Source organism: Stegastes partitus, unplaced genomic scaffold (assembly GCF_000690725.1).
Source record: "Stegastes partitus isolate 25-593 unplaced genomic scaffold, Stegastes_partitus-1.0.2 Scaffold46, whole genome shotgun sequence".
Classification (NCBI taxonomy): Eukaryota; Metazoa; Chordata; class Actinopteri; family Pomacentridae; genus Stegastes; species Stegastes partitus.
This window is the reverse complement of record NW_007577777.1, coordinates 36,150-51,250: the sequence shown is the minus strand read 5'-3', so window position 1 is coordinate 51,250 and position 15,101 is coordinate 36,150. Positions and strand designations below refer to the sequence as shown.

The following is a 15,101-nucleotide window of genomic DNA, read 5'->3' as shown; positions in this document are numbered from 1 at the left end:
ATGCTGGATGTTCACACGTCCTGCCATTAATTTCAAAATAAAACATTTTAAAATACAGTGGATCTTAGGGTAATGTTTTGGGGGTAGTGGAGGACAACAGTTTGGATGGATGGGCTGACAGAAGCACATTATAACACAACAAATATGCTACAAAGACAAGTAGACAGCTGACTATAGTCTGTGATATTGAAACCAAATAAACATACATTTAAATTTCGCAAAGAATGTTGTGTTTCATAGTAAGAGGAAGGACTTTAAAAAAAAAAAAAAAAAAATGTGTTTCATAGTAAGAGGAAGGACTTTAAAAAAAAAAAAAAAAAAAGATTGTTAGGTATAAAAAGAAGAAGATGAAAGACGTTAGTGTACAATCAGTTTAATACTTAAAAAAACAAAAAACAAAAAAAACAGGTACTTTTTTGGTACCTTGGAAAAGGCTTCCTCAGTGATGATCTTTCTCCAGCTGGTGTGATGGGAGCACAAATCTTAACTTAAAATTCTATATTTTACTGTCTTTCTCTGCTAGATGAAAGATTGTGGCTCCACTATAACAATTATTCTCGTTACCAGGTCTCGATTACTGTTTGGTCTATTAAATTTCAGAAGACAGTATGCCTATCGCTTTTCATTTTCCAAAATTCTGTTATTGGTGATTGTGTTCATTCATAGCCAAAGTTAAGGCTTGTTTTTTCAAGCACATGTTGAAAACAGACATATATTCACAGTGTAAAGCACTGAACATGATTTTAGTGGAAGTAGCTAATCTTTTCTGGCAACCTAATTCAAACACAGAATGTGAGAGATCAGGCTTCAACGCAAGGGGAGTTACAGCTGGATTTAAAAAGGGGGTTTTAATTTCATCTGGAAAAGAAAAACAAACATGAAAAAAACCAAAAAAAACAAAACGATGACTGAGTTACAAAAACAAACACTAAATTCTAGGCCAGTAAAAGAGATCAAACAAACAGAAATAAATTAGGCTATAGCAAATAAAATAAATAAAATAATACAGCAAACCAACTGCACTGATCAAACAAAACTCTGAACAGACCAGGAACAAAATGGGATGTGAACATATTGGCTGATCAGACCAAATGAAAACAACAGGGGAGACATGAAACATTAACACCTGAACTAACTACAAAGACCACAAAGCAGCACAATTTGTCAGTTTAATGAAAAATAACGATATTAACCAAACCCAAAATATATCTCAGTACCCATCATAAGTCAAATTAATGGTGCAATATTTAAATTTAGCAAATCTTGTCCCCCTTGAAGTGGCAGACACATAGCCTGATTAGCAGCTCTGGTATAAAAACCCGGAGCTCACGTGTTGGACTGTTTTGCTCAAATCCAGCCAGATGACACCAGCAGCAGAAGTCACAGGAAACCCAGAACAAAGAAAAGATCATGGTGAACACATAAAGGTTAAGTAAATGTGTGCGTGACAAATACTAAGTAAACCATTAGTGTGTTGTCTGAAGTGAAAGCTAATGTGTTGTCATTTGTGGTTTTGTCCACACAGTAGGAGTGCTGAAAGTGTTTCAGCTTAAGAAAACTAAAATGGTGAGTGGGGTTACCGACTTCTATGGTGGGATGGCTGCAAGTGTGACTCACACACAAGTTGAGAAAAAAAATAAACACATTTTTGTTCTGAGTTTACTGATTCAAGGTCTTTTGACTGAAAATGAACAGTTGGATTCATCTAGAGCTCCTAAAGTTTGCTAAGTATCACAACTAAAATGCCTGCAGACTTCCCATCATGCTTTGTTTGAGAGTGAACAGTCACCTGAGACTCTTCCTTTAGCTTGAAGAACCTATTCATGCACATTAAAATCCTGTTTGTCATTTAAAATGTGTGAAATCCTTTTCGTTTCTTTACACTGGAATGAAAATGATGCAAACAATGAGGGGTGAATTCAGTCCTGATCATAATTATACATATAGTTCAAAAATGTAAAAGAACTTAACATTTCAGCTGAGATAGATGATCCCTAAGAAAGTAGCCTGACTGCCTTAAAATAAGTGTTTGCCCAATGAAATATTGCAAATTAATTCACCAACTGGTTTGGTCAAACAACCTGTTTTTGTGTTTTTACAACTCGTGGTGTCACAAGAAGTTTGTTGGTTTTACTGATTATTTCATGTTGTCTCAGCTAAGATTTAGGTTTGTACAACTTAAAATGTCTTATCACTGAAAAACTTGTTGATTAACCTTAAAGTATAAAGTTGATGGGACTATTTTCACCTTTGTCACAAAAGATATTTTAACTTTAAGGAGCTCTAATGTATGTGCAAACATTTATGGTGGCCAGGCTACAGATTATTTTAGGTTGAACATTCTTGTTCATTTTTATACTGTACGTCTCTGCATTTATTTCAAACCAAAGAAACTGTAAGCAGCGTCACGTGGTGGTTTGTGCACTAAATGATTTCAACAGTTGTAACTGGTTCATGTCAAAGACTGGACTCCTTAAATTGAGTAAATAGAAAAGTCTGTAATGTTTTTTTGGGAGACAGTTGATTTAACTTAAGATGTTAAGTTGACTGAACTTGTTCTGTTAGTTCAGCTAATCTTACATCTCAAAACTCATAAGATGTTAAATAATTGTCCAATGCAGGTTAACTCATACTTTTATGGTACCAAGATAACTTAATCTAAATCTTAATCTAAGATAATCTAAGGTGAGCAGATTTAAATGGCACACAGGGCTAAACATACAATTGAACTGAAACTAGGTTGGTTGTTTTAACATCTTGTGATTTCTTAGATGTAAAACTAGCTGAGGTAGCTGAACAAGTTGTCAGCTTTAGACATTAAATTTTATCAGCTGTGTAGTCTATAAGGCAATCATTCCAGACAGACTTGCTTTCATTTGATATTTTCTCAGTTTAAGGGAGTTTGCTTTTTGTCTGGCATGAAGCACTGCCTGCTTTCTTTGTTTTAAAATGAGTATACAGTCGTAGGGGCTGAAGTGAAGACTAACCTGCCTCCAGGTTTGCATTATTGTCATTTATATGTAAGGAAACAAACAGGGTTTAACGTAGATGACACATCTTGATGGGTTCTTCAGGCTACAGAAAAAGAATCTCAGGACAGTTTTCCTTCTCTTAGATGATGCATTTTGGGAAATCTGCTAGTGTTACAACTTTTTTTTTCTTTTCTTTTTAAATTGAGCCTCAGCTGTAAATTAATTTAGCTCATCATTTTACCTCAAAAGACCTCAAATCAGACAAGAAAATTCTAAAATAATCTGGAAATAAAAAATAGATAATTGAGGCTGAGGTCAACAAAACTTCTTGTATTTAACCCTCCTATTATCTTTGGGGTCAGTTAAACCCTATTCAGTGTTTAACATCTCTAAATAAGTCCTTGACATATTTTTTTTCCAGTTTTATTTAAAGGGTTATTTACACATAAAATCTTGGGTAACAATTTAATCATGATATTTTCTGTAGGTTTAAATTGCTGGGGTCAAATTGAACCCAAAGGATAAAAGATGTCAGTAAATTTGAAGGTAATAGGAGGGTTAAGTTAGTAATAAATGTTAGTTAATTCCACTAAAATCATGCTGAATGTTTTTACAGTGAGGCAGCAGAAGAAGGCCTAACATGATGTACAGTTTACTGTTGTAGCCTTTAAAAGCATCAGATCCTCATATTTTCCAGAAGCTATAATATAATAGTAATAGTAAAGAGGATGAATCAACTTCAGCTGACTAATAGGTGCAGCCCTACATTACAGAACCGCTGTGATCTCATCATCTACACCCATCCGTGTCAGCGCGTGTTTTCCGGGCAGCTTTTATTGTGGAGGATGAGCGCGCGCACCTCCACTCTCATTCTGGTTGCTTCTGTGCGGCTTGACGCAGCTCATAACCGACCACCAGGCGCACCGGCAGCCCCCGTCTCTGCTGACTCAGTGCCTTAACAGCAGTCCCTTCACCCCGAGATACAGCAGCCAGCAAACCGACGCTCACTCCTCCGGCCAACCCGCCTCCGGCACCACCAGAACACAGAAATGGCAAAAACCGCAATCGGTGAGTTTTGCATTTTTAAATCTATTTTTTATTATTATTGTTTTTTTTTATTACCGTCATTATTATCACGATGATTTTCTGGGATTACGGCGGCTTCGCAGGTTGGAGGATGATGAGAGGCAGTGGCGACACCCATGGCACAAAAGGATGCTGAGGGCTTTTAGAGGAGGGAGCGGCCAAACTCCTCTGCAAGTCACTTCTGAATAATGAAGTTGGAAGCATTCATTTTTCCTCAACTTCATTCAATTTAATAGAATTTGTGATGTGGAATCTAGATGATGAATGTGGCTTAGTTTGGGGATCCACTTTTGCCAAATCGGTGACGCATATTTTTTTTTTATTGGGTTTAACGCAAAATTGCAGAGAAATGAGCAAGAAAGGGTCGTTTTTTTCTATCTAATTTTTGCCCAGCATCTCTTTTTTTGGTCGATGCCATCCTGCCGCACCTGCTCCTCATCGCCTGACTCAGAGCCGTGCAGCATAATGCAGCGCCAGCGACCCCACCCAACATCTCCGGTGCCTTCAAAGCGGCCGCTCTGCTCTCCAGGGTGTCAAATATTTTCCCCGTGACAAATCTAATTAGTACAAAAAAAAGAAGGAAAAACTAGGCCATGGCATGTAGCTGCAGTGTAAAGCCTGCTCAATGCATTTATTTGTGGCTGAAGACATGAATGAAGGAGAAAAGAAGGGAGCATCCAGAATTGCTTTGCAGTCGAAAGAGGGGGGAAGAATTTACGACTGACGATGAAAATCAATGTCGTCTCCGGCATATCAGACTCCCAATCCCCGTTTGGAAGGTTATTGACTGTGTAACTGTGGACTGTTATGTCGGATAACTGTATTATCATTGGGTTGAGATTGATGCGTAATGTGGCGGCGGGGACGCACGGAGGGATGGAATGAGATTACATGTTATGGCAGGTGGAGAGGCCTTGTTCTCGTGTCACTGTGAATTTCCACGTTTATTTTTTCATTGTTGCAACGTTTCACTCAATTGTTAAGACTATAAACAGTGGATGGTGTCTGCAGGTTCCCCCCCTCAAGAAGAAAAAACCTTTTATATGTTTTATAAGGAGACATTAGTGCTGTGTGTGTGTGTGTGTGGCCCAGTCTAGAGGATAGTCTGTTTGTTTTCTGGTTCACAAAGCACTTGATGGATGGAGGGGCATGCAGAGGGACAGTGGTGAGGGTCCTCGTGTCTGTGTTCAGGGACACCAGGAGCTAAACCCTGACTGTTATATTTATTCCCCCTCTTCTTCTCCTCCTCCTCCTCCTCCTCTTCTTCCTCCTCCTACGCCTCCTCTCTTTTTTTTTTTTCCTCCATGATTTGAGCTGTGGACAGGCAGAATGGGATGGGCACGGAGCAGCAGCAGCAGCAGCAGCAGCAGACACTCTGGGAGGAAAAAAAAAAAACCCGCCATCATGCCAGTCAGCACTCACCGGGTCGCCGAGTTCATTTTGGCTGTATTTTATTTACGGCAGCAGTTTTTACGGGGCTATTTCTGAATCTGACTGGGGAATTTAATTCTACTTTTCACGCACCTTCTGAGATGGAGGAGGGAATCATTGTGGTTTCAGGGGTCATTGACTATTTACTGCTATATTTAAGGCCTGCGAGGCCGGATAAATACTGTGGGTTTTCTCATCCTTCGGTACAGAACTGAGAGTAGAAATGATGGAGCTGTACTGTAGATTCAACAAACAAGCTGGTGCTCAGAACCACTCCCGTGTGCATTAAGGCTTCAAAGCACTTTTCCTGATCCTTATCAAGCACACTTGACATATTCAATTAGGTGTGGTCATTCAGCCAGGGCCCTAAAATCCGTTCCTATTGTGCAGGGAAACAGCAGCAACTGAGACAATAACAGTATTAACATCAATTTCAAGCCACTAATCATGTCCAAATTCTGCTGTTTTTTCTCACCTTCCCATCTCCATGGCTATCGTCGTTCTGCATGAAGTCTCCCAGACTCATAATTCATCCTGCTTCATGCCATCGATCCATGAGAACACTCCCATTCCTGCTTCACATGGCTGTTGCTCTTTAAGAAGCGCTGGGAGGAAGAGGTGACATCAATCCTGTGCTGATAGTCTGACATATACTCGTGATCTGTTTATGAAAATGTACATCAGGGTGTAATAGGTCACACATGTGAACATCTTTGGCAAGTCTGCTGGTATAAACCTACAGGAGCTTCGATTATGCACACTGCACTAACTTCTATTTAGCAGAAAATCCATTTACTCTTGCAAGACAGTATCGTTTTGCAAAACAAATGCACCAATCTACAGCAGATGGTCTATTATTTGGTTATTTGATGGACAGACATTCACTTATTTGGGTCATTTTTCAAGCAAAAAGCTCCCTTTGTTGCAAAATCTGTGAGGATTTTCCACTTTTCTCTCTTATGTGACAATAAAAAGACAATATTTGAATGCAGGGCTCATCGTGAATCCATCACTCTGAGCTTTTTACAACCCAAAAGATTGAATGCTGTAAATGGTTTTTTAGCTGCAGCCCTATATTGATCTTCTCCAACGGACATAGGGTGCGGTTTTTCTTGACACCAAGCCCACCTGCTCTTGATCTTCCGGGTGCCATAATGGCTCCTTTAATGGCCAATGTTGCTGTTGTGATACCTTCATAATTTTTGCGATTATACTGTTGCTGTGTGGCCTGACTGTAAAGCGGCTGTATGTGCCGAACACACAGGCCGAGCTGTCGGGCTACGGCACCCAGGAGGGTAGTAGGGTTTTCTTACACTGGTCACATTTAGTGGGACGACTTTAATAGGCAGTTTGCTCACTGCCTGGCAAACAGTAGCTTTCATTTGTTTTGTTTTTTTCCCACCCTGTGTGCGTTTTTTGCTCAAGGCAGCCATCTATTAAATTCTCGTAACAGCGGAGGAGGAGGAGGAGAAGTGTGGCTGAAGAAAATTACCAAATAGGAGGTGTGGTGGCGGTTTGTGCTAGCGCAGAACCGAAGCTCCTGGGGGATGCAGTGTGTGGGTGACTGTATAGAGAGAGACTGTAAGAAAGAGAGGACGGGACTGAGAGGAGGAAGAATACATCAGCAACAGATGAAAAGGAGGCTCGGGAATGCAGGAGAGGGGGAGGAGGTGCAGCAGATATTGATGATCTGTGCTGCTCTGGCTGATGGATTGGAAAAGGAAGTGCAGTTTGATGGCTGTGTCTGTGGTCGGGACAGAAAGATCCTGTAGAGGGAGGCTGCAGACCGGGACTGGTTGAAACCAGCCGGCTGGAGTGGAGTGGGAGCTCTAAAGTGTCTGTCTGACATTATTTTTGCCTCATCTGTGGCTGCCATAAAAACGCAGCACGTCTGAAACTCAGGAAGAACCTTTGAACAGATGCCTGCGTTTGGACACCGCCTACTGTGGAATGTCACTCTGGATCATTTGTCATTTTTATGTGTCTGATCCGCTGGGAATGAGCGTATTATTACAGCGGTTACACAGGGAATAGATCTTTTCTCTCAGGAGATATACAGTGGCACTTTAATATTTTTACACAATAGAGAATCTCATATATTTCTGATTATGGATATGAAAGGAAAAATATGCAGCTCTGAGCTAAAGGGCAGTTTCAATTCACAGTAAGTGGTTATCATCCAAGATGGCTCAGAAATAAAATTATTCCAATACAGTCAAAGTGAAAAAATCCATCTTATGCAGCTTAAATAAAACTAAGCAAACTAGAACAGAGCTGCACAGACTGCTCGATTTATCAACAGAAAATGAATTCTGATGCTCCTAAAATGTGATTTGCTGCATTTCTATAGAGAATATAACAAAAAAATGGAACATCTTTGGGTTTGATTCATCCGCTTGGCTCAGGACTAAACAGTTCAACGATAATTCAAGGAAATAATCAGCAGATTCCTTGATTGTGATGATAACTGTCCATGTAGATGTGCATGTTCAGTTTGAAAACGTTAGCGAGCACAGAGGAGGATCCGCCCACACCTTGGCAACCATTAAACAAAAGTCTCTGCTGATCGCATCCATAAGCACTTAACCCTATTACCTGCTCCACTGAATTGTTAACTGTCTGAGCCTTTAGCTGTCAAATGGGATTGTATGTATGAGAAAATGGCTGCTGGGGGTCCTGTCATGTACATGCCACCTAATGAGCCAGTGACAAGCCACCAAATGCGTCCAGTCCCCCCCCCATCAGGAGAAATGGTGCAGCCCTCTAATTACAAATTAAAGCACTATCCACCTGAGGTGGCTGCTTTCATTAGTCCGTCCTGAGGGCAGTTGATGGTGGCAGAAATTCCACTGGGAGCTGCCCCCTTTTGCTGGTTTCTAATCCTCCTGTCTGTGATTTCTGTTTATATCAGAAAGGCATCGTTGTGAAGCCCCGCCCCATCAGCCCAGCATTTTCTCTTCTCTCTCCTTCCACTCCTTTCCTTTCATCTGACAGAAATTTCACTCTTTTCTTCTTCTCTAACAAACTCCACTTTCATCTCTGTTCCTATTCACCCATCTCTCATTTCTTCCAGTACTTCTCAATTTTTTATTTTTTTATTTTTTGGTTGTTTTTTTTTTTATCACCCCCTGCCATGCTTCTTCTCTCCCACTTCCTCCTCAGGGAAGGGGTTAACAAGGCCATCAGAGAGTAGTGAGAGCTACATCTGAGAGTTTATCACATTACTGTGGCGTCTGCCAGTCTGCAGGGCAGAAAACGAGACGCAGAGAGAAGAGAGAGTGAGCAGGGGAAGAATAGTAAGGAGGAGGATTTGGATTAATCATACTGTACACCATACCCCACCATGGAGGAGCTCTTTCACAGTAAATCTCATTTCTGGCTTTGCTACTGTAGCCGGCTGCAAATCATGAATCAGTGTGCCACATTTCAGCCCTGCAGGCCGTGTGCTCTGGGTGATGGATTATGCCATACCATGACAGTTGGCATGCAAATCTGCAGCATGAGGCAGTGTACCTTGACAGAACACAGCGGCTATGTGCAAATGCAGAATTTTCACAACCTGCAGTGTGTTGCAGATATTTTTGCCTCCCTCCCAGCAGGGACTGCTGCTGAACTTGAGTTTCACATTACAATGTAGTAGGTGCCAAAAACACAAGAGTAAGAAAAAAAAAAAACAAGGTTAGACAAGGTTGGTTGTTCTCTTTATGCTTTTTTTTCTGTCTGCCCTTTGGAGCGCTTCGTCCCGCCCTATGGAGCGGGACGCAGGTTGCCATTTGCAGCCAGTGTGATTTGATGCCAGCTTTGCTTCAGTGTTATTAACATTTTGGACCATAAACGGACCCCGAGATGGGCTGTTACGTCGCTGTGCCTTGCTGATAAGCTGAACCCAAGGCTGTATCCATATAAACAGATTAAGAAGATAAGAAATCCAAAGATTATCTGAAGATATAACCTAAATCCTTCCATTCTGGCTTTTTAAATTACCTGAAAAGCATGAAGCTGACCTTTGATGTTTTGTGGCATTAGCTACAGAATAGCTGGGAGCCAAGAAGGGCGTTGGTCTGGGAACGTTAATAAATAATAGCCCAAAATAAAAATGCATAGCTAATGATGTGAGGAGGATCCTGTGGGGATGGTAACATCTTGGCTGTTGAGAAAATTAGGCCAAGTAAGGATCCATCCATCATTCTCTCCTCGCAGCTGAGTGAAAACAAAGGCCAAAAAATGTCTACAAAACCCAGGGCAGTTCTGCTGCGGCAGACATCCTTTGATGAGATTTTCCATTTGGAGGACTGAATGAATAATTATTTCTCCAAAAATCTTCATATTTACATCAAAGGCCTCCTATGGCGGTAGAAGTAGGTTAATGATGTTTCGTCTTTTAGTGTGTTACTGGGTTAATATCTTGTCTTTGTGCATGTGCGTTAGCGGTGCAGCTGAAAATACGTATAATAGCAAAGTAACACAGTCATATTTCCATTTACTTCCACAGCTTACAAAGAGAAGATGAAGGAGATTTCAGTTCTCTCACTCATCTGCTCCTGTCTGTATCCTGAGAGCCGCAAAAACATCATGGGTGACTTTGAAGGTAGGTGGCAATAAGAAAAGGATTTTCTTCCTCATCAAACTTACATGAAGGGAAAAAAAATCAGACGTACTCTAGAAGATAGTGTCTGGGCTCAACAAAAATATATTAGCACAATCATTTGCATGAATCTTTTTGAGTTGTGACAACTTCTATTAAAATTGTGTTTAACCAACAAACTACATTGAGTTTTAATTTTAAATCAAGGTGAAGAAAAATTAAGTCATCAAGCCTATTTTATCAAGTTAACTTGAATTTAGTTTTAAATCAAGGATGCAGACATTTGATTTTCTACTACACACAATACTAAGATGATGCAACATTGTTGTCAAACCAAATCTTCAAAATAATGTTTGCAACTTTAGAGGTTTGTTTAAATCAGTGAGTTAGATCTTTTTGTTTTCTTCTTTTTTTTTCAATCTTGCAAAAATGATAAAGACTTAAAAAAAAAAAAAAAATGGGGCAAATAGGTTCCTTGAAATACTTTTTGAAAATGTGGTGATAACTCAGAGTTTTATTGTTTTTCTTTCCTCCTTGTCACAGACATGGACATCAAGCCCATTAACAAGCGCGCCTCAGGCCAGGCCTTCGAGGTCATCCTGAAGCCGCCCTCCCCTGTGTCTGATGTGGCCCACTGCGTCACCAACCCCCCAAAGAGGGACATTTCCCTGGAGGACATCCAGAAGAAACTGGAGGCGGCTGAGGACCGAAGGAGAGTAAGGATGCTTCCCATCATTTTTACCGCACAAAGCTGTCCTGTGACAAATAAGAGTCTGCTAAAACTTTAAGTGATATTAAAACCAAATCATTCTGATGCTTAAATAAAAGCATCATTCTAACTTCAAACAAGAGGAGAGATTCAGGCAGGCCAGAGTGTTCCTGGTATGCTAATAAATTCCCTTGGCATCTAATTTTACATCAATCGTACGTCACATCGACTACCGCAACTGCAAAACTGCCGGGAAAAATGTAATCTGACATCAGCTAATTCCTGCATCCTATTGATTTAAATGTCAATACAGCCGGTCCAGCACCTGACAAATCCAGCAGCCCACCAACAAATCAATTAACCCAATCATTCATCAATCAATAACGCAGTTTGACAGATTTTTTTTTAACACTAGATGCTCAATACCATCACTAAATCATACAGGGCATTGCATAAATTATAGAACACGCCAGGAGAAAATGAAGCTGGCAGAGGGAGACGTGTTCTAGACGTTAAATGTGTGCTTGTGATTCTGACTCATGCTTAAAAATTTAAGAAAAATCCACGAGTGGTTTTCAGTAAATCACCGTCTCCATATCGACCCTTTTCCCCCTGACTCATCTGCTCTGCTGCTCATCCCTCCTCCTCCAGTCCCAGGAGGCGCAGGTACTTCGGACCCTGGCTGAGAAACGGGAGCACGAGCGCGACGTGCTGCTGAAGGCCATGGAGGAGAACAGCAACTTCAGCCGCATGGCCGAGGAGAAGCTCCAGCTGAAGATGGAGCAGATCGAGGAGAACCGGATGGCCTACCTGGCCGCCATGATGGAGCGCCTGCAGGAGAAGGTGAGGAGCACAAACAAAGTCTGAAAATGATTTTAACTATTTGGATAGTTCATCTGTTTTTATTTATTTTAATTAGCTGTGAGTTTAATTTACATCCAGGGTCGTAATAAAATACTGCTGTCAGGCCATGTAAGAGCTTTAAACCGTAGCATGAAATTGCTTTCCACGATGCTAAAACACCCAGATTCCTGGAATAGCCACTGAGGACATGACCTCTGTGTCCTAAATGATGGTCACAACCCTGGATTGCGTTGCACCTGTTATCCGTAAATCCATCACTAAGCCTAAACTTGCTGTTTTCAGACTAATGATTTATGAGACTTTCGTGGGATTTGAATGTTTTACTTGATAGCATTTTTTGGCAGCATCCACCTGGAAGCAAACAGATATGTGAACCAAATGTCGCTGTAACATGACGGCCAAAACGGTTGTACCCAAAAGATATATCTAACAATACAGCAAGCAAACAATGAGAAACATGTTTCAGAGATATAATATAGGATGATATTCATGCTTTCATAAAGGCAAGACTACATAAGAAATATGTCAATCAATCAATCAATATAACTTTGTTTTTGAAGCAGTTTTCATACAAATGTTCATATTTATAGGTGATATTTTATTTATCTGGCAAAATCAAAACTGTTTAGTGCACCAGTTGCTTTTTATATAAAGTTTGTAAAAGGTTAGAAGTCATTTTCCAGTTGCATCAGCAGTTTGATCAAGTATTACATCAGATATGTCGACCATATTTACATAACAGTTAAACCCGGTAGTCAGTGGGTGTAAATATTCAGTTATTTAGGAACCAAAGAGTTTAAGTAGTTTTGATTCAGTGATGGTTAAATCTTTATTTAGTTAAGACTGACCTAATCTGTCTTGAAGTTGTGATGCAGCTGGTCCCCATGAGGATGATGGGCTTTAGGTTGGGGGAAGGCGTAAAGACCCCCTCTAGTTAACAGTTAAAACGTCCATATGGTGTTTTTTATATGTTGGAAGACATATCATGTGGGAACTGCAGTTTACTATTACAGTCTCAAAAACACAATAACATGGGGCTTTAGGTGTAGGTAACCTAAGGAACCAATCCTGTCATATTGCAGGGTGCAGATTTTTCTTCTTTAGAATCAGTTTCTGGCCCAAACATGGAACACTTCTATGTTTTAACTTGCCAGTGTGTAGCAGAGAGTAGTTTCGCAGCGCTCGAGCAGAGTTGTAGGTGAGCTGGTGTGCTTGAGCTGGTGGAGAGAGGTCGGAGCATAATAGATTAGTTTATTAGGATCCCCATTACTATAAGTATTGACTATCCTACCTGGGGTCCACACACAGTCGCACTTATACACACAACAACCACAAACACAACAGCTCGTCTCGTTAACTTTACAACTCAGTCATAAGGTAGAGAAACATATCGTCATTCAGTACAACATACATTAAATCATACTCAGAATTATAAATCCATCATTATTCATCTTGAACTCATAGGAACTTCATTCTTTCAAATATACAAACAATTCATAATAAACATATAATAAGAATGACCTTAAATAACATATTTATCCATCCTCTTCTTCGACCCATTGAAATCCAAGAAAATAGGGCAAAAGTACATTTTACATTTTAGGATAAGAGATTGGAGAGGAAGCAATGGTGTAGAGTTACATCTAAGATTATTAAGCAGGAAGGTATTATCTTCATGGGAAGGACTTGTGAATACTCTGAAGTAAATCTGATGCACTGAGATGAGCTTTTAGAGGTTAAATCAATGAGCAGAGATGGACGTTAAGTGAACGAGACAAGTGAAAAGAAAGAGACGGAGACAAGAGGAAGCTGCTTGATGGAGCAGGTTTCTAGGAGAACTTCAAAAAATAGCAAAGAAGATGGAGATCATAAAAATTCTAAGAGCGAGAGGCTCAAGCGGCAGAAAAGGGGAAATGAAGTACACCGCAAAGGTCAAAGCAGAGAAATGTTGAAGTGAGCAAGAATCAAATGTTGAGAAGATGTCCGACGTGACGCTTCCTCCCCTCTGTGCTGTTTCCAGGAGAAGCATGCTCAGGAGGTGCGCAGGAACAAGGAGTTGAGAGAAGAAGTGACAGCGTGAGAAGCCCCAACAGGTTCTACGTCCCACCTCCTCACCCTCTACCACCACCCCCAACCCTGAGGAACACTCCTTCCTCCTCTTCTCCTCCTTCCTCCAACCTTATCCCACATTCCCCCACCTCTCCACCTTCCCCCCCAAACCTCTGCCATACTCTCCCCCCCTCCCCTCCCTCCTCACCCCACCTCCCATACTACTACGAAACAACCACAGCCTGAGGCGCCACCCCAAGACAGCGGGAGGTTCAAAACAGGGGGTTGGGGGGTGGAAAAAAAAAAAAGAAATCTCCAAAATGATTGAAAAAAAAGAAAAATTAATGTCTCCTGCCCACTCTTCCCAGAAAAAAAAAAGAATGTTTTTGCTCTGTTTCAAATGAGAAGAAAAGAAAACAAGAAATTGACAAGTGACAGTGGTTTTTGTAAATACTTCTTTTTTTTGTTATATACAGTACGATACAAGCAGCAAAAGTATTGATTGCAGTGTGCCATTTTTATATATGAGTTTCCTCTCCCTGCATATATATGGATGTAATATTCTGTTCATTTTCATGTTTGAGTTATTTTCTCTTTTTTTTTTTCCGTTCATTTCAGCCTGAGAATGTTTTTATTTTTTAGGTTTCTCTTGTGTGGTAACAGGCTTAGGTGTTTGTTGTGAGTTTGCCAGCTAGCTGATGTTCCGCCGCGACCGGTTTGCGTCCTCACAAGGTTCCCTGGCTCCGTTCCCTCGTCCCCCTTCGAGTGGGCGCTTACTCATTTGACCCAGCAGATCCTAGAAGCAAAAAAATAAAAAATTTTGGATCCGTGTTTGTGGTCCGAGTGATTTTCCATCCAGTTTATGCCAATGTTCCAATTAGAGAGGGGACATGTGCGGGGAGGTTGGCACAAGAGGGGGAAAAAAAAAATGGGGGACAGTTTGCTTTCTGTGGGGACCGCAAGCCCGTCGCCGCACATCCACTCCTGTGAGGTAGGTAGTGACTGTACCACAGGAGAACACTATAGCATTTAATGAGCCCATCCTCATCCTCCTTCCCCTCCGTCTGCAAACTCTTCATCTCTCCACATACTGTATAAGCACTCACTCACACGCTCTCCACACAGGCGATCCTAGCACAGAGCTCAGGAGGAGTAAAGCCTGTCCATCTGGCGCTCGTGTAACATCCTCCACAAATGGCGGGCCTCTTGTATTCCTCAGCTTCCAGTTACATTTCAGTCACTGTAGTGTGCAACACAACTGAGGTTAAAGTGCATCCTAAGAATGCTGGAGTGCAAACAACAACAACAACAAAAAAAAACTTCACTTGCTACTGTGAATCTTACATTGGATAAAAAAAAATCTAAAAAAAAATCCCAGCTTTCTCTGTTCCACTAGAGTAGTGCT

The 15,101-nt window shown here is 40.9% G+C and overlaps 1 protein-coding gene across 1 annotated transcript; it reads left to right on the top strand.

Moving 5' to 3' along the window:
• Positions 1 to 3,856: 3,856 nt before the first annotated feature.
• stmn2b (stathmin 2b) lies at positions 3,857 to 13,861 on the top strand. Its single transcript, XM_008306352.1, has 5 exons — positions 3,857 to 4,040; positions 9,982 to 10,077; positions 10,618 to 10,790; positions 11,435 to 11,626; positions 13,668 to 13,861. Exons 1-5 carry the CDS (start codon positions 4,022 to 4,024, stop codon positions 13,725 to 13,727), a joined length of 540 nt encoding a protein of 179 aa, XP_008304574.1. The 5' UTR covers positions 3,857 to 4,021; the 3' UTR covers positions 13,728 to 13,861.
• Positions 13,862 to 15,101: the final 1,240 nt, after the last annotated feature.